Source organism: Cimex lectularius, unplaced genomic scaffold (genome assembly GCF_000648675.2).
Source record: "Cimex lectularius strain Harlan isolate CLEC.00 unplaced genomic scaffold, Clec_2.1 scaffold89, whole genome shotgun sequence".
Taxonomy (NCBI): domain Eukaryota; kingdom Metazoa; phylum Arthropoda; class Insecta; order Hemiptera; family Cimicidae; genus Cimex; species Cimex lectularius.
This window is the reverse complement of record NW_019392722.1, coordinates 494801-513348: the sequence shown is the minus strand read 5'-3', so window position 1 is coordinate 513348 and position 18548 is coordinate 494801. Positions and strand designations below refer to the sequence as shown.

At 31.8% G+C, this 18548-nt stretch overlaps 2 protein-coding genes across 9 annotated transcripts in view; both read right to left on the bottom strand.

The window, feature by feature from the left end:
- Positions 1-15158, bottom strand: part of LOC106663669 (disintegrin and metalloproteinase domain-containing protein 10) — a 179710-nt gene extending 164552 nt beyond the window's left edge. For all 3 annotated transcript variants that reach the window (XM_014388678.2, XM_014388679.2, XM_014388680.2), the window contains exon 1: positions 14914-15158. In XM_014388678.2, the coding sequence (XP_014244164.1) occupies positions 14914-14974 (61 nt within the window). In that variant the 5' untranslated portion in view covers positions 14975-15158. The remainder of the gene's footprint in view (positions 1-14913) is intronic.
- Positions 15159-17365: 2207 nt separating this feature from the next.
- The window catches only part of LOC106663608 (kinase D-interacting substrate of 220 kDa B), a 118978-nt gene continuing 117795 nt past the window's right edge, over positions 17366-18548 (bottom strand). For all 6 annotated transcript variants that reach the window (XM_024226673.1, XM_014388543.2, XM_024226674.1 and 3 more), the window contains one exon: positions 17366-18545. In XM_024226673.1, the coding sequence (XP_024082441.1) occupies positions 18312-18545 (234 nt within the window). In that variant the 3' untranslated portion in view covers positions 17366-18311. The remainder of the gene's footprint in view (positions 18546-18548) is intronic.

The following is an 18548-nucleotide window of genomic DNA, read 5'->3' as shown; positions in this document are numbered from 1 at the left end:
ATCGGCACATATCTTCGTGAATTTGAAGCATTAGTCCAGTTGGCTGGTACAACCATTCTATTGTAAGTCCAGCCATTCCATATGGTACAACCACTTCGGTAAGTCAAATTCTTACCCAAAAGAGATCCACGAAGAGGCACCAAGTTAAGTGCTTAGTCTTATAGGAAAATTCTAATATAATTTACAGAGGTTTCACGATGGAGAAGAGGAAAGGAAAAACACCTTAATGTTAAAATATGTCAATTGCTTAACGTTTGTATCTCCCTGAATTAAATAATGACGAATAGTTTGAACTTTTTCACATGTTTGTTTCTTAAATATAATGTCATGAAATGGACCTGGTTATTTTATTACGTACAAACTGTGTAAACGGCTTGTCATTAACAAAACGTCTAAGTTCGTTAGAAGTTATAACATTTACGTTTCAACGAGACATAATAAACGAAATGGCAACCCGAACGTCTGAAACTGTGCAGGGGAATTTAATGTGAGTTGGACAGTTTATATGTTGTTTTATTATTTGCAGTATCATTTCAACAGTTTAAACTCAAAAATGTACTTTAACCTGACAAAATAATATAATGTGCTTTCGAGAGAACAAAGACAGTAACAACAAATATCCATAACGCGACGGTTTTACTCTCTTCTACTTGAACTATTAGATGTTACATTGCAGTATGGTAAAAATAAATCTTATAAACGTACAAGTATTACAAAAACAAAAAACAATTATCTTATCAATACCCTGAGTGGAAAATTTTTGAATGTTGCTGTTTATTACACAACACAAAAAGGTACATAAAAACACGTACACACTTGAAACACACAGTTTAGGTTTATAAAAAATAGCTTTAAACTGTTTAATACTGACCATATCTAGGGTATACGAACACAGACTGATTGAAAGAGAGATAGAAATATGACAGATCAGATAGACTGATTGGTAGTGAGGGACATATAATATACTCTCAAAGAAAAAAAAAGACTCTTTTATTTCAACCTATATGTATTTTTTCATTACATTAATTCCAACATACTTATTTTAACTAATTCAAACGAGATCAGAAATTCACGAGTTTAAATTATAAAAACGATATAATTATGATAGCTTGAAAGAAAATTCATCAAAACACTGACAAATTATTTAGAGATACAATAAATCATTAATTTAATTTTAATATAACACTAAACTATTTTGCCAAGTTTTGGGTCAATTTTCTTTCAAATCTAAATATTTTTCATAAAAAAATCATGAATTTCTGATCTCGTTCAATTTGGTTTACATTAACATAAGTATGTTGTAAATAATATATATATTAATATGTATTTTATTAATATACTTTTATTAATATATATGTTCATATATTAACAAAAGTACTTACTTTAGTTTGAAATAAACAACAAAATATGAGTGTCCGGTTTTTTTGTCTTCTAGCGTGTATATACAGGGGTGGCCCGTTAACAGACAGATTTCACTTTTTACTTTACACAGGTAACAGACATTTACTTCAGTAAATATTTTTCCTTAATTTTTAATATAGTTTTCCTATATGTCAAATTTGACTAAAAGCTTCGTATTGTTCAAAGTCTGATTCTCAGTTGTATTCGAAAAATTTTACTTTTCAGGTTACTTCCACCTTTCACAACTTCATTCCATATATACTATTGAAAATTTGAAAAAAAAAAAATAAAAAACTTGAGAGCAGTAATGTCAAGACCGATGTCAAGCATAGATTTTCCAAGAAAGTGGACATTTTGAACATTTAATTTATTTCTTGCTTTTTTTATTTTCAATTTTGTAGCAAAGAGTTTTTTGCAAGGGAAGTTTTGTACTTTTGCAGTACAGCACCAGCATTTTGGAACATAATGTAAAAATTATCTTTCAATTAATTAATCTTAATGACTCGTGACGATAGCTCAAATGGTAGAGCAGCGGCGTATTTAGCCGAAGGTCGTGGGTTCAAATCCCGCTCGTGACACTGGCTTTTTATTTCAACCAATACCTTACATAAAGATTAATTAATTGAAAGAAGTTATTTGGTCAATCGGACCATGAAATCTAATGAAGAAAAAATTATCAATGAGTCAGTTTGTTAGATTTTAAAATAACGACCACAAAATTGAAGCGTTCTGCATAACCCTAAATATTTTAAAGTTTCTACATCTGATAATGGAATGTCAGCTTTTCTTTGTAATCAGTCACAGAGCCTGTCGTAAGTCTGCCGTTATCTGCTAATGTAATTGTGTAACGCTGAATATACACGTCAAGGGGTTTCACGAAGCGGGAAAATTGAAATATTCCAGACGTTTTTATTCTAAAGGACGAAAACTAGGTCGGGCTTGTTTTACAATGCGATTCAGTAAAATTAATGCACAAAAGAACAAACTTCAAACAATTGAGATTGACTGCTGTGTAAAGTTCGATCGTGTTTAAATTTTCCTTTTTCTTTGTTTGCGAAGTGCGTAATAAATGTCGGAGACATGATTTTTACCGACTAGCCATGTTATATGTTTGAGTGCGAGGTTTCTAAAGATGACACGAGACCAAGTCGGTTCCCTCTCCTTCTATTTATATCAACCTCATCAAAGGACAAAAAAACCCTTGTGCCTCACACGGCATGCTTTCTAAACAACTCCTTTTTAAAACCCTCTTACATTTTCCCAAAGTGGAAAGTGCAAAATTAAAACTGACGTATCAAAAATCCAATCAAATCACAAGAAATTATTCTAAAATATTTTGTCTTGCCTGTCGACATATATGTTCATCAAAAACTTATATTATTATAAATAAAACTTTAAGAACAAAACATGTTCTTTTCATGTTTCTCCGACTCGATGAGTTCTCATAAAAGCAAGACCCGTTTCTGGGAAGAGAAACAGATTTGTTATAGTAATTGGATACACCTAATGTACTATTCATACGTGACCTTTTCACTTAGGGGATTTTATTGAACAAGGTATTAGGATTTTTCTCTACTTTTGTTATTTCGTAGTTAGCAGATTGCCAATCCAACCGGCGATAACAATATTCAAGCAAAAATATAAAATTCTATACTTTTATTTCGAGGTCTAAGTAGCTTAGCTGCAATATTCCCTTGGATAAAAATTAAACTTCTTATTCAGAAATCGTGAGCTGCGGTCTGGTGTGATGTAGGTTTTAGAAAAACATTTTCTTTATCGTTCCAACATTTCCATCTTTGACACTCTCAACACGACACGCAAGAATGGCGCAATTACACAGAAGACAAACACTTTGAGCCCTGAAGATGATCTCAATAAAGATCGAAATGTTGGCACGATAAAGAAAATGTTTTTCTGAAACCTACATCACACTAGACTGCATCTCACGATTTCTGAATAATTATCGATTAACGGTCACTAATCACCACACATTAAACTTCTTAATCAAACTGTGTTTCTTCAAAACTTCAAAACGACGCTAGATGTTATTTGTTTTTCAAAACACATATATTTCATGAAATAAAGGCAAACTTAAATCGAGCTCATAAAACCCTGAAATGAAAAACAGTAAAAAATTGCCATTCTTATCAACATGAGATATTACCATCCTAATACAAAGATTAGTCATTTTTTAACCACAGATTTCAATACAACATCGAACAGATGGAAACTAACCGATTCTAACTCATCAGTCAATAGTAAAATTAACAGTATCGACAGTTTCAAAACAACCATTATCAGTACCAATTATTGGAACTGATAAATTACAAATAAATCGTTGTTATTACAAAGGCCAGTAAAAAGTACAAATAACATCCATCGGCTGTTACACAAAAGAAAAAAAATCAATCAGCTTCCAAACCAACTTAAATTAGTTGCATATATAAAACGGTTGGTAGTTATCAAACATCAGTTGTACAAATCATTGAATTTCAAATATCCTATCAGTTTTAACTAAGCTGAAAAAAAAATTGCAAAATACACAGACAGGCAAAAATGTCCACCCAACTGATTTTTTTCTCGATAAAAGAACATTCTGCCCTTAATTTGTCTCATTGTTTTTATCAATAAATATTTGTTTATGTACGTTTTAAATTGGGAATATCAATTAGAGGTAAACACACTTAATCCTTAATCCAAAATGAGGATAAAAGATTTTCAATGTTTACTTTTTATGGAATTTAAAATGTTTATTCAGTCTCATTTGAATTTTGAAGCAATAAAAGTTCAGCTTTCATCTTTGTTTTCTTAATTTCAATTTTTATACTTAAAAATGCCACTTAGTACTGAGGGTGATGCGCGTGGTGGGCACTTATTGATGATGGACTTTCCATCAGGCTATTGCCACCGGGGTTCCCTACGAAACTCTGCCAGATGCCGTTATCCGTTTTCAAGAAACTGGGTCCTACCATAGAAGGCCCATTCTGGACGCCCTAGGGTAACAGAACAACAGGATGAACGTTTTTTGACTTTGAGAATTTTGCCAAACCGGCACCTTACTGGCGTTCAAGCGATTCATCAGCTCCAGGAAGTTCGAGGTCCAAATTTCTGAACGCATTGCTCAAAGAAGATTAAATCAGTATGGACTGATGGCTTTTCGCCCCGTAAGAGAACAAGAATTGACCAGACCACACAGAGTTGCACGGCTCCCATTTGCTCGAGTACACAGCCATTGGTTTTTGGACGATTGGTCTGCTGTACTTTTTACAGATGAGTATTTGTTTGACGATCTCCAGATGGGCGTGAAAGAGTGTGGAGAAGGCGAAATGAAAGGTATGAAGCTGTAATTTTTCTCAGCGCCAACCTTTTAAATGTAGCTCAGTGATGGTGTGGGCGGGAATTTCAATGGAGAGTCGCACAGAGTTTGTTGATCGTGGAGGGTCTTTGACGACCACTCGCTATCTGGATGAAATTTTGGAACATCATGCGTTGTCTATCCTCGATGAAATCAGCCACAATCCTATTCTAATTCATGATAATGCCCGTTTTCATGACGCACGCACAGTCCCAAAAACAGCACAACTTCATGGTCTTAGAGTGGTCGCCCGTTCTCCAGATTTGAACCCCATCAAACATTTATAGGATAACCTCAAAAGATGAATAAGAGCACTTCCATCACTTCTTGATACATTCCACGATCTTGAAAGGACTCTACGTGAAGAATGGGCTAACTTCCAGCAAAGAGACATTTCCAAACTGTTAGAAAGTATACCGAGGCGTCTTCGACATGTAATTAAGGCAAGAGGTGGAAATACGCGACATTGAAATGTTAAATAAAAATCTAAAACAAAATTTAAACAAATTTTATCTCTCCATTTTTCCTTAGCAATTTACTTTTTTTCATATTTTAGAGCAAAAACGTGAAACTTTGATTAGTATATAAAAATACATACGAGTCAAGTTATATTACAAGAGGGTGGGATTTTTTGCCTGTCAGTGTATTAACAACAAATCAGCCATAAATTTAAAAGTCCGCCTTTCCTCGCTGTGCGTATCAGTCAAATTATGAACTTGACCGCTGAAGATAAGAAAGCGTCTGGCTTAAAACAAACAATGAAACTACACTGACGTGCATTGTCAAGTTCAGTATCGAACTTGACACATTTTATAAGGATGTACAAATTCGTATTAAAATTAAACACACTGCGTTAACATAAAGGGAAAAATATAAAACTGAGAAAGGAAGATTAAGGTTGAACCTCCAGCTTGTGCTTTATTAGTTTTATATTTTTCGCCTTATGTCTATTTAAAATAATCATAAATAAATAAATTCATATTTTTGATGTTTTTTTAATTGGTTTCGGTGTGTGTAGAGTCTTTTTAAATTGAGGGAGAAAAGTGAGAGATATAACAGGAGAAAGCGAGAATAAAGAGTGGAATAGTGTTTTGATTTGCCTTTATTAAGTTAACGAACCGTATATTTACAGAATGAACGGTTTTTAAAACTGCGTTAAGAGTCGGCAGGGTTGACGTTTTGACGCAATATTTACATTATGTTCCCGAAGGGTTGAACCTGTGGAGTGATGCAAGAGAAAAGGGGGTGCACAATCCCATTACACAAACGCCCGGTTGGCCTCCATGTTTCGTCTTTGTAATTTATTCTAGAGAAACTGCTCCTGCTCCGAAAGCCCTGTTTAAATAAGGCATTAAATCAGGAAAGGGGACAGCCGCGTCTAATATGTAATAACGGCCCTTGCACGATTTCTATTGCCTCCTATTCACCTGGAAATTAATTTACGACCGTTTTCCGACGAAAAACCACAAAAACAACCGGCATATATTACCGACGGTTTGATCAATCGCCGTCCCATTACAATCAACACAACTTAGCATAAAAATCAAATGTGTAGTATTTAATGACCGTTAATTAATGATTATTTAGATATCGTGAGATGCCGAATGGTGTGATGTAGGTTTAGAAAAACATTTTCTTTACGGTGCCAAGGTTTCGATCTAAAATTGAGATCATCAGCAATCCAAATATATTAAACACAGACCAAACCAACATAAACGTAACTTTTTTAGAAATGGTTTACATCAACAGACATAAACACAGCATCAATTACCGAACAGACACATCTATGCTAATCAATAACACAAAATATATAATACAACATATAAAACAATCATTACACTCCACACATCAAACAATTCTGCACAGTCTAAATCCTCAACAATTTATCTCTCCTTTCCCTAATAATCCCGTCTATAATAATCCTGAAAGGCTAACTAGGTCCGAACGACAAACCATTACCCCTTTTTTCCATTGTAGGTCCTTTCATTACAAAGAAGCCGACTCCTCGCAGAAAAATGAATTTCTATCCCTACTTCCTTCCCCACTCCTTCAAAATGAAACATATATAAACAAAAAACATTAATATATCAATCAATTATTCTTTTTATGTAAGGTCTTGGTTGTGATGAAAAAGATACGTTTCAGGTGCGGGATTCGAACCCACGACCTTCGGCTCAATACGACCGCTGCACTTACCAATTGAGCTATCGTAACTTCGATCCACTCGAACACCAACTCCCCATCTCAACCCATAACCTATCGAATTTTCCCTCTTTTTTGATAGTTAATATGTTAAAATCGATGTCAAAGAAAATATTCGAATAAACTTTCTTTATTTTATAAAAAAAAAGTTTTGACTGCATTTTCAAAATCTGCATTTTTTTGCGCCAGTAGAGCTGAAACATTGTTTACTTGCGTGACAAATTTAGGTTGGAACTGATTAAAACATCGCTCTACAATTTCAATAAAATACATGTAAAATATTGGTGCAAGCAGAATCAATTTCTTTAGAGAAGGAGAACGCTCTCTAAACTAGAGAAAAACTAACTAAAAAAACTATAGTTAAAATAAAAACAAGAAAAGTTCATGTTAAAAGATCAATTGGGAGAGATATTGATGGTAGTGGCAAAAGGTGAGTGAGGGATATATAAGAGGAAAAAGGATTGCTGAGATATGTTTTATTCTCTGGGCTCAAACAAAATCAAAAAGACAACAGAAATCGACCTTTGTTGTCTATAACAGGATCACGGTAAAAGCAAAACACGAGTGAATCGTGAAAAAACGTACAATTCTAATTTTTGGTACGTGATTGAAAATGCAGTATGACATGTTTCATTTGATTGTTATAATTACCGATTGTATAAACATTTTTTTATTATATTCAAAATAAACAATTTTGCTGGTGTTTTGTCAATTTTCCAACTATCAGTGTAGATTTCCATTTAATCCGCAACATAAATGAAAAATGCTCAAGTCTTAAGAACTTACGGCGACTAGTACAAAATTATTTATTTATTGGGAATTAGACTTAAAAATATAAACTAAATACCAGCTATGTTAATGTAAATATTTAAAATTGGCAATTTTCAAACTACACAGTGTAACTATAGTGAAACAAGGTCGATTTAATCGATAAACCCAAGTATCAGGTTCATTCGTGCAATTTAATTGATACCTCAGGTATAAATACATAAACCAGTTACGGCACATTTCAATTATTAGATTAAATTAATCATGGATGTGAACTACATTGATGCATAATATTTGCATTGCATTATGCAAATATTAATGTCAAAATTCTAGATATTTCTGCGTTCTAAATATTTAGAATATGCCGATTGAAAAGGATAATAGGATTATTTGCCTAATATGTCTTTAGCCTGAGGGATGGAAACCCAGTGACCCGATTTTTGCTTGAAATCGATAGTATCCACCGTCTTAGGTACATGATACCGGGGGGGATGTTCATTTCGCGAGCTGATAAAAAGTGTCCACCTAGCAATTATGGTAAACAGGGTATTAACTAGTAGAAACAGACATTTGTAACGAGACGTCTACAGTTTGAAATATAAAAACAATAACAAAGACAAACCAAAATAAAACGACCGACCTGTTTTCAAACAACAACAATCAGTTTATAAAACAAACGTCAATAAGACGTACTTGAAAAACGAAAAGTTATAAAACTAAGATCGATTAATTTTAAAACTTATTTACTTAAGTTTGTGCTAAAAACCAATTAGATTTAGAACGAACATCCATCAGTTTTAAAAACAAACAGCAATCAATAGTTGATACAAATATTAATCATTTGTAAACCAGACGTTAATTTTTCGACAAAATGGATGTAGTTTCAAAACAAATATAGATCAGTATCAATCAGTTTATAAAAGAACCGTCAATCAATTGTACTTGAGAAAGTAAAGTTGTAAAACAAAGATCAACCAATTTTACAACTTATGTACTTAATATCAGCCAGTTCGTGCCAAGACCAATTAGATTTAGAACCAACACCAATCAGTAAATTTTCTATCCAACATCAATCAGTTTTAAAAACAATCAGCAATCAATAGTTGATACAAATTTTAATAATTTGTAAATCAGACGTCAATTTCTCGAAAAAAAAAAATGGATGTAGTTTATAGAAAAATATGGATCAGTCGTACAACAGTATCAATCAGTTTTAAAACAAGCGTCAATTAGTTGTTGATTCAAAAATCAATCAAGTATCAATTTAAAAAATCAAACTTCAATTTTCTGTAATTACAAACACCAATCAGCTTTATGAAACAATACATATATACGCTCTACAAAAACTAGATCGTAATCGTAAACAAATTCTTTAAAAATAAGGAAGTAAACATAACAACACTATTTCGTCGCAAAAAGGCCAAACTAAAAATAATGTATTTAAACAGGGAATCACGCAGTATCGAAATAAATAAATAAAAGGAACTGGGACTTGATGAAAGTTTTTAGATGGAAAAAATTTCTCCTGAGAAACAAATAATATTATTCATAAAATGCTTAAAAATAACTCATTTAAATTGTACACCACAATTATGAGGTGGCGTGTAATTAGCGTAGTCTTTATGCTGCAGTTTTTTTTCTTTTTAATTCCTGCAGGTTTACAAACTTTTAAATATATGAACAATTAGAACAAAACATTGAAAATAGACAATTGCAGTGACGTTTAAAAGGGTATACTTCTGAAGACATAAAGTTACAGAACAGATAACATTAAAAAACAATAATAAGGAAGTAAAGAAAGGAATAAAATACTCCCTTTTATCAGTTTTGACGCAACTGGCTGATTGTTGACCGGAACAACAGTTCAACAGTCGATGGTTTTCCTGCATTCATGGAAATGTCATTACGCCCACCTGTTTTCCGTTAGAAAATATCTGCCTCGACCGATTATCAACCGGAACAGGTGAAATTGGCAATTATGTAAAAACGTAACTAATTTAAAATTCAAATAATTTTGTCACTGCTTACGTAAAGCTGACATTGACCTGAAAAGAAACACGATGACTGTCAAATCACAGGAGCTAACGCTTCCGAGTCGAACGTTGTTGAAAGAAAATAGAATAACTTATAAAATAAATAATTATTTTTTTAGAAGTAATGAACACACAAGGGATCATTTTTTGCCTCCCTAAATTCTCTACCTTTCCATAAAATCACACGAGGAGGGCATATAATATAAATAAAAAATCCTATAGCATGAGTTATGATAAAAACAAATATGACATTTTTAACATTTCAAAAACTTTTTTTTTAAAGCACACAATACACTATTTGAAAAACAAACTTATTGCTTTTAAATTCTGTTTCATTGCTTTCATCTTTGGAAACTAATACTTCTATAGCAGATATATATTGATTTTAATGTTAATTTATTGTGGAAATGATTGATTTTTATAGCTACACCTGATTGATATTTGTTTTCAAAGTGGCTGACTTTTTTTTTCAAACTGACTGAATTTTTTTTCTTCGTTCTACCAATGGTTGGTGTTTGCAATTCAATTGACGGGTATTTGTTTTACAAATTGATTTAGTTTAGACTTACAGGTGCTTGATGCCTGTTTTTAAACTGGTTGATTCAGTTAAGGGACAAACTCATTAAAGTTAAAATGGCAACTGACTGATTTTTTCTTTACAGCTGATTGATGTTTATGGATCTGGTTGATGCTTATATGGGATGAACCTATTAAAGTTCTATTGACAAGTGATTAATGTTAGTTTTATTTAAAACTGATTGATCTTTTTTATCTTCCAGTTATCCAAGGTTGCCTATGGCTTATTGTTGGTAAATTAATATTGATTGGCGCTGTACGTGTAAATAAGTAAATGGTAATTTATTTTTTACAGTCTAAAAACGTTTTAAAATTAGAGTCAAACAGAAGGAAGTCTCAAATCTCAAAATTCTCTTGTACATTTTAATTTAATTTTTGAACTTTGCTCTTAAACATGTCACGTTGTAATTTTTCAATATGTACAACCCTCAGTTTTTTTACGATTTCCCGAAGGCAATTTGTGAGGAATATTACTTGTTTCTCAAGAGAAATCTTTTTCCCTTAAAACTTTTCTCATGTCCTCTCTATCTTTCCTTTATTGAAATATGTTTCCCTGTTCATATTATTCTATTTCCAGTTTGGCTGTGAGCGTTAGACTTTTTTCATGTTAAATTGCCCATAAAAAAATTTATCGCATACCTCATAACATAGGTTTTATAAAAACATCGTTTTGATACTATAGTTCTAATTTGTGTATTCATATATTCAATCGTTTTCATTTTATTCATATATTTTTAAAGTTCACTATACTTATTTGAGGATTGGTATTTTTGGCTGTTTCCGAATTTTGTCTTCTGTCCTTAAGCAAATATTCTAAAAATGTTTTATGGCTTTAGATTCTGAAACAGTTCTTCAAAATCCAATCAATCAAACTTCAAAACTGCCTTATTAGGATTACAAGTTTTGATAGAACACAGTTTTGGCTATCTTTTGTATTAAACAAGTATTTACAGTTTTCAGCAAAAAAATAATAATAAAGATAACTTTGTTTAAAGTTCATTGCGTATTAAATGGAATTTTGTTGCTTCGTACAGATAAACGAGCGTTGAAAGTTGTGGCTTGTTGCCGGGCAAAAAGGAAAGGTCAAGGAAATACGATTCTAAATTGTACCTTCGAAATTGCATTAACCAGGGACGATGAAATGCTTTATTATTATTAATGTTTTTACGATTCATAGTTCGCAGATGTAAACATTTCTACAAGGATGTTTATTTTCTGTTTGTGAACACAAAAATTAAAAATGTTATTCTCATAACTATGTTACTTGTTTTTTGTCTTTAATGAAGGTGTTTTGCCTAGAAATTTTTAAGTTAATACTTAAGTCGCCAGACATACTTCAACCATTATAGGGTTTTTGCTAGGTGTAATTTGTAATTGTAAGTAATGCTTCGCAAACAAGTTAGTAGTAAGTAAAAAAAACTTTCACGACTTTTAATGTGATTCTCACTGCTAATTTTTTTACTACTAGATTGATTACAATGAACCTAGAAAATATAGAGATTGTAAATTGAACACAGAAGCCTCTCAACGTAGAAATAATTTTGGTTCTAATTCCAGGTCATTTTTAAACCATGTTTACTTTCATAAAGCTTTTAAAGTTTACTCTTTGTAACAGGCTTAAAACGTTACTTCCTACTATAATTTTTACCATTCAATAGAGATAGAAAAATTAGAGAAAGCATGTTTTAAAAGTTTACGACCGATGTTGTTATTATTATTAGGGGAGTTATTCGCCCGAAATAGACGGTTTTAGCTAGTTATATGCTATTCTGAACTAAGCTACATCCTACTAAATGAGTTTTGTTTTTAATAAAAGGTATTAATAGTAATTGAGGAAATTTGACCTAAAGACCTTGCAGTTGACTGTTTTGTTGCTAGTTATGGTTTATTATTGCAGCCAGCATTTTAACTATGTTTTTTTTCACAAAAATCTCTAGATTGTCTATAGTTAGGGTTGGCTAGGGGTCCTATTAAAAAAAAAGACTTAAAATGTTACTAATTAATACATTCTAATAAATCGGTTTTATTTTAAATGGGGGGGGAGTTCCTTGTCATTAAAGACTTTTTGAAGTTAATGGTGTAATCGCCAGATATACTAATTAGATGCTTTTACTAGTTTATACTCGCTATAGTCCGTAGGAGTAGGTAAATATGTGGCAATGCTGCTTAGATTACCTGTTTGTGAACATAGACTAAAATATGATTCTCACGTTTAGTTTGTAATTGTACGTAATTTTTCAAAATGTTTTGGTACAAATTGTGTAGGTTGTCTAATTGTAATAACATATTGACAATTTTATTGTAACGACTATCACAAAGGTGTTTAATCAAGTAATTCAGGATACTGTAAAGTCGCCAGTTCCACAATTACACATAAGTAGAAAATTTAAAGAAAGTAAGCCTTAACAGTGCTCTACCGATATTGCTAAGTTATTCGCCAGACAGACATAGTTTTAGCAAGGTATAATAAAGTAAAGTTATAACACTGCAGGTATTTTTCAATCATGTTGCCTTTTACCAAGCCCCTCTGGATTTTCTGCTTGTGATATCTTTTTTAAACCTATCTAGGTTTTCTTTTTGAAACAACACAGTGAAGATTTGATTACAACGATTATCTCGAAGGTATTAATCAATTAATTAAGGACATTATAAAGTAGCCAGATAATTTATGTTTCAGCCAGGTATGATTTATAACTGGTCAGTTTTGAACCATGATTTCCTTTAAAAAGTTGTTTTGTCTGTGTGTTACCTACTACACAAATACAACTATGTTACTAATGAATTGGTTTTCTTTGTAATGGAGAGTAATTATGTATTTATTGTATATGTAATTATGTATGTATGTATTTGTATTCGAGTAATTATGACCATTATAAAGCCAACAATAGTTACCAGACATGCAAATTAGCTGCCTTTACTAGTTATAGTTCTAGGGTTTCTACAGTTGTTTAGGTTATCTGATAGTCAACACAGACTACAATTTATTTTCACGAATCTCTGTTACGTTCTAAAAATAACCAGTTTTAACTTATTATAATAAATGTTTTATCTTAGAAATTGTAGATATAGTATAATACAGTACATATTGCTGTCACGTTATAAAAAAGAAACTGCTGGTCTTAGGAAACTATCTTCATATATTGTATATAGAGTTCGTTTTGCAACGATATATATTTTTTAAAGCTGTCTAGGTTTTTATACTTGTGACATCATACTGACAATTTGATTATGACGACTATCACGAAGGTGTTTGATCATGTCATTGTAAATTTAGCCAAATTTAATTTATAACTTGCTGGTCATTAATTATATTGTCTTTTGAAAAAGTTGTCTATTTGTGAACACAACTGATAAATGTAATTCATACGATTATGTTAATGAATTAGTTAAGAGTTTACCTTGATGTCGGCAGACATTAAAATGTCTGTCTTAACTTGCTTTGTATGTAGAGTTCATTTTTTAACCATGATTTTTTTACAAAGCTGTTTAGGTTTTCTTTCGATCATTAATTTAAAATATGATTCCCCAACTATGTTAATAATGAAGCCAACAATAGTCGCCAGACATACAAATAGCTGTCTTTACTTATAAGTTATAGTTCGTAAGTGTAGGTAATGGTTTTACATAACTGTTTAGGTTATCTGTTGGTGAACAGTTTAAATTTGAGATTCACCAATCTGTTACGTCCTATAAATCATAATTTTTTTTTTTTTGGTTAATAATGAAGATGGTTTATTTTAGAAAATGAAGAGTTTACATTGATTCGCCAGATCAAAATTTCTATGTAGAAACGTGTGTTAATTAGCGACCGGTTGTTTAATAATTTGTAGTGAGGACCGGTCAGGAATAGTGTTTTAGAAAAACACCTTTTTTAATTTTTTTAAAATTTTTTCTACCTTTATTGGGGTAATCTTCAGGGCCTGGGTGAATTACAAAATGTACATTGGTTGGAAAAAATAATTATAGAATACAAATGTTGACTTGTTATATTTCTTAGGTTTCTTTTCAGGAACCAGACAACCATCAAAAGCTTCTACCATTTTCAAAGTCGTCGGATATTACAATTATCGGAGTTTTTATTGTTATTTTAAGTCATTTTTTTCAACATGTCGTTTACAAAGTCTAGCCTGTGAATTGAATTTCATGTTTCCCTATACAAACGTTTGCTATCTCTTATGTTCTCAACGACTGAAAGAGGTCGAAAAATTAGAAGGAAATACTTTATTAAACTGTATTTGTCGGATTATAAAGTTAATATTGAAGTCCCCGGAAATTTGACTAGAAACGAATTGGTTGTTTTTTGTTTTGTTTTTTTAAGAAGAACTCTTTTTTAAGAAGGGTGGTCAGCAGAAATTTCAGGATTTTCCCAGGTAATAACGACCCATGTATTCGCCCGTCATTTTTGACATAGATACATAACCTATCCCGTTGTTTTGAAAACAAAGGGCAACGGAACTGTAAAACGTCTTCATCAAAAGTGGTACCTTTCCTTCTCCAGGAAAGCTTCTTTGAAGAATAAAGGAGAAAAATAATAGTAGAAAAAAAGTCAATGGTGGATAACGGAAGATGACCACTTACCACTCTCTATGTATGGCACCAGTAGGATTAAAAACACAATATTCCCAAAAGCACCAAACATTGTTCATAACTAAACTATATCACAATCATCACTTAAACTTTAAAATCGTACGTCCGAGAGCTACATGTCACAGACGGTGTTCAGCTGGTGAGCCCGTGGACGAAAAAGCACCAGAGTCGAATCATGGCTTCCACGACGGTAGAGCATATCCCTCGACGACGGTTGGGGTTTTTGTGTACTAAAAGAGGTGGTCGGTGGGACGGCGAGGAAGGGCGAGATGCCGTGGGGGGAGCGGCGATCCTTCGGCCAAGGGCTGCTGCGCAGGGCGCGCCACCGCCCGAACCAACAACCAATCCCGCCAATTAAAAAACAAATCAAAATACCGTTCAACTTAATATTACATATTTACATTTCTCAACACCTATAATCCACAAACTAAGCAAAAAAGAAGTAAAACATAATAAAAACACTTATAACGCATAAAACACTGGAAGAATCACAATATGCACTAAATTCCACCTAGGAGGATATTTGATTATAAAATATTTAAATTGATATTGCTTGATTGATCATAATCATCATAATTGATAACCACTTCTACTGATTTTTTCGGATCGGACTGCATTCAACCGTTAATTAATTTTGTAAAATTAAATTACTTTCACTCTCCATTTGAAAGATGTATATATTCATCCCATCTACCGCAAATCAAGAATACACACCTCCTTTCAACTTGTACATAATTTACAGTTTTTAAAAGTAATCCTCTTTATTACATTCTCAGAGACAATAAAGCAGCATATTTTAATTTGTTTGAAGTAAACTTTTACTTTAATATTTCTATTTTACATACAATTTTTTCGATATTCGCCCATCTTATCTTTCAAGTTTTATTACAACTACCCGATTATCACATTTAATATTCTTCATTTTCTTTCTGTACATTTATGTTTTTTTCTGTCTGTCTCTGACTCTCTTCTTTTGTATATTTATTGTTCTCTGTGTCTCTATCTCTTCTCCTTTTTCTTCTCCCTCTGTCTCTCCTCTCTCTTCTGTTTTCGTCTATCTCTATATTTCAATCTATCTTTCTTTGTCTCTCTCACTCTCTTCTTCGTTCTCTAAATATCTACATATTTCTCTCTCTGTGTCTTCTTCTTTCTCTATCTATGTATTTATCTTTCACAGACTCTCTCTCTTCTTTTTCTTCTTCTGTATATTTATCTTTCTGTCTCTCTCTATCTCCTCCTTTTTCTTCTTCTGTTTATTTATATTTCTCTGTCTTCTTTTTCTTCTCTGTATATTTTTCTTCCCCTCTCTCCTTCATTTTCTTCTTCTTTCTCTATATTTCTATATTTTTATGTTTCTTTCTCTCTCAATCTCTTCTTTCTCTATATTTCATATATTTAACTTTCTTTATCTCTCTCACTTCTTTCTCTATATATCTACATATTTATCTCTCTCTTTTTCTTCTGTATATTTACCTTTTTCTCCATTTCTTCTTCTTCTGTATATTTATTTTTCTCCCTCTCTATCTTCTTCTATATATTATCTTTTTCTGTCTCTTCTTCTATCTCTATCTATATATTTATTTATCTCTGTCACTCTCTCTCTCTTCTTCGGTATATTTATCTTTCTCTCTCTCTCCTTTTCTTCTTTCTTTATCTATAATCTATATATTTATCGTTGTCTGTCTCTCTCTCTCTTTTGCTTCTTCTATATATTTATCTTTCTCTATCTCTTTCATCTTTCTTTGTCTCTCTCACTCTTCTTCTTTCTCTGTATATTTCTCTCTCTCCCCCTCACTCTTTTAATTTTCTTCCTCTGACTGTATTTTGTATTTTCATTTTCACTTTCCTCCCAGACTGGTTGAATTTGCCTCTGACTATTATGACAATATCATCTGCGTACCCTTCTTAATTTTATAACTAACATTTATATAACTTGTTTACTTTACAAATAAATCAGACTTTAGATGCAGATTTAGAAAAATGTCGTATTAATCAAAATGTCAACTTGTGTGTTATTTATATTTACGTGTGTGCAATCAGTATTGTTCAATTATGAAATGTGAGATTTCCTCATGTGGTCTGCAGGGTGATGGGGTAATTTGATCTTTACCCATCAAATACCTGTGCGAAGGCCTATAGAGGCAGAGAATCCTACTTCTTGGAGAGGAAATGCCAAATACACGAGTTCTTAACAATGCATTGGGATCTGGTAAAAATAAAGATTAATGAATATCTCTAGAAACTTCCAATATTGGTTACAGTGTGTAATGTTGTAGAGGATGAGCGATTTAAATATGTATTAATAAAATCTAGACGAGATTTTTTCTTTTCAAGTTACCACTTGAACTGAAACACACATGTAAAAACATGAGAAGGACAGAAGTAACAAGATACATATAAAATCTTTTTTAATTTATTTATTAGAATAATGAATTTATTGCTAATTTATTACATTTTTCAGATATACATTGTGAAATTTATGTTCTGTAAACAATAATTATAACGTAAGGAGTGTATATAACAAAAACAACTTTGATTAAAAAATTACACTTTCACACACGTTTTACAACTTTGGAAAAAATAGCTTACATGGACATTTAAAAATATTAATGTAATATCACAAATTAACACACACCTTAATACTGTAAACCATGCAGGTAAAATTAGTTTGATTTGGTAATGCTTTTTAAACCAATAAACTTACACAAGGATAGTAACAATAAAAAATAAATTTATTTGATTTTCTTCTTATAAGTTAAGTCTAATTTTGAACTATTTTGATGATTGTGGTATGTGCATTGGTGATTTTTTAAAAATGTATTTTCCCATAAAATGGAAGAACAACTTCTATAAAGTGTAATTCATTCAATTCATCTTTTTAAAACTAGAAATGTGAAAAATAGTGAAATCAAATTTAATACATAAATATCACTAATAAAAGGAATGAAATTTCAAGAATTTAAGTTTTGGGTACTTTCACTCCGTAACTATATATTCACCGGAGAGTAGGAAAATTAGATTTTCTTTTACTTTTGTTATTTCTACTCTATTTCTCATAGTTTATTTATTTGGAACTAAACCCTAAATTATTAATATTGTAGGATTCTAAAACATATAACTAATTAAAGCCTATAGAATTGCTTTTTAAGTAATAAAGGAACAAATTTATATAAATAAGGTGTTTAAAAAAAAGATGAAATGAACCATGGACCACTAACAAAACCATGATTTTCATAACTTAAAAAAATAATCCTGTTTTCTTATAACTGATTAAATGGACCCCCATTAAAAATAATTGAAAATAATACTGTTAGGTTTTCAATCAAATGCTCTAAACATTGGGGCTTGTGCAATAGAGCAAATTGTAAATAACAACACGTAAAAAAAGATCAAACCGTGGTTTCAGGATCACAAGAAGTCTGCTTTGTGATAGGAGAATGTCTCCGATTCCGTTGGTGTAGAGATTCCGAAGAAGTTGTGATTATAACTGGGGCAGTTGGTATGACTGGGGTCGTGCCGATCGGTGTCCCCGGGCTTGGGGATGTACTTACCAATGGAGTGCTCTCATCGTCATCTACAACTTCGTCGCCTCCTTCATGAAAGACACAGATAATGGTGTCGGCCTA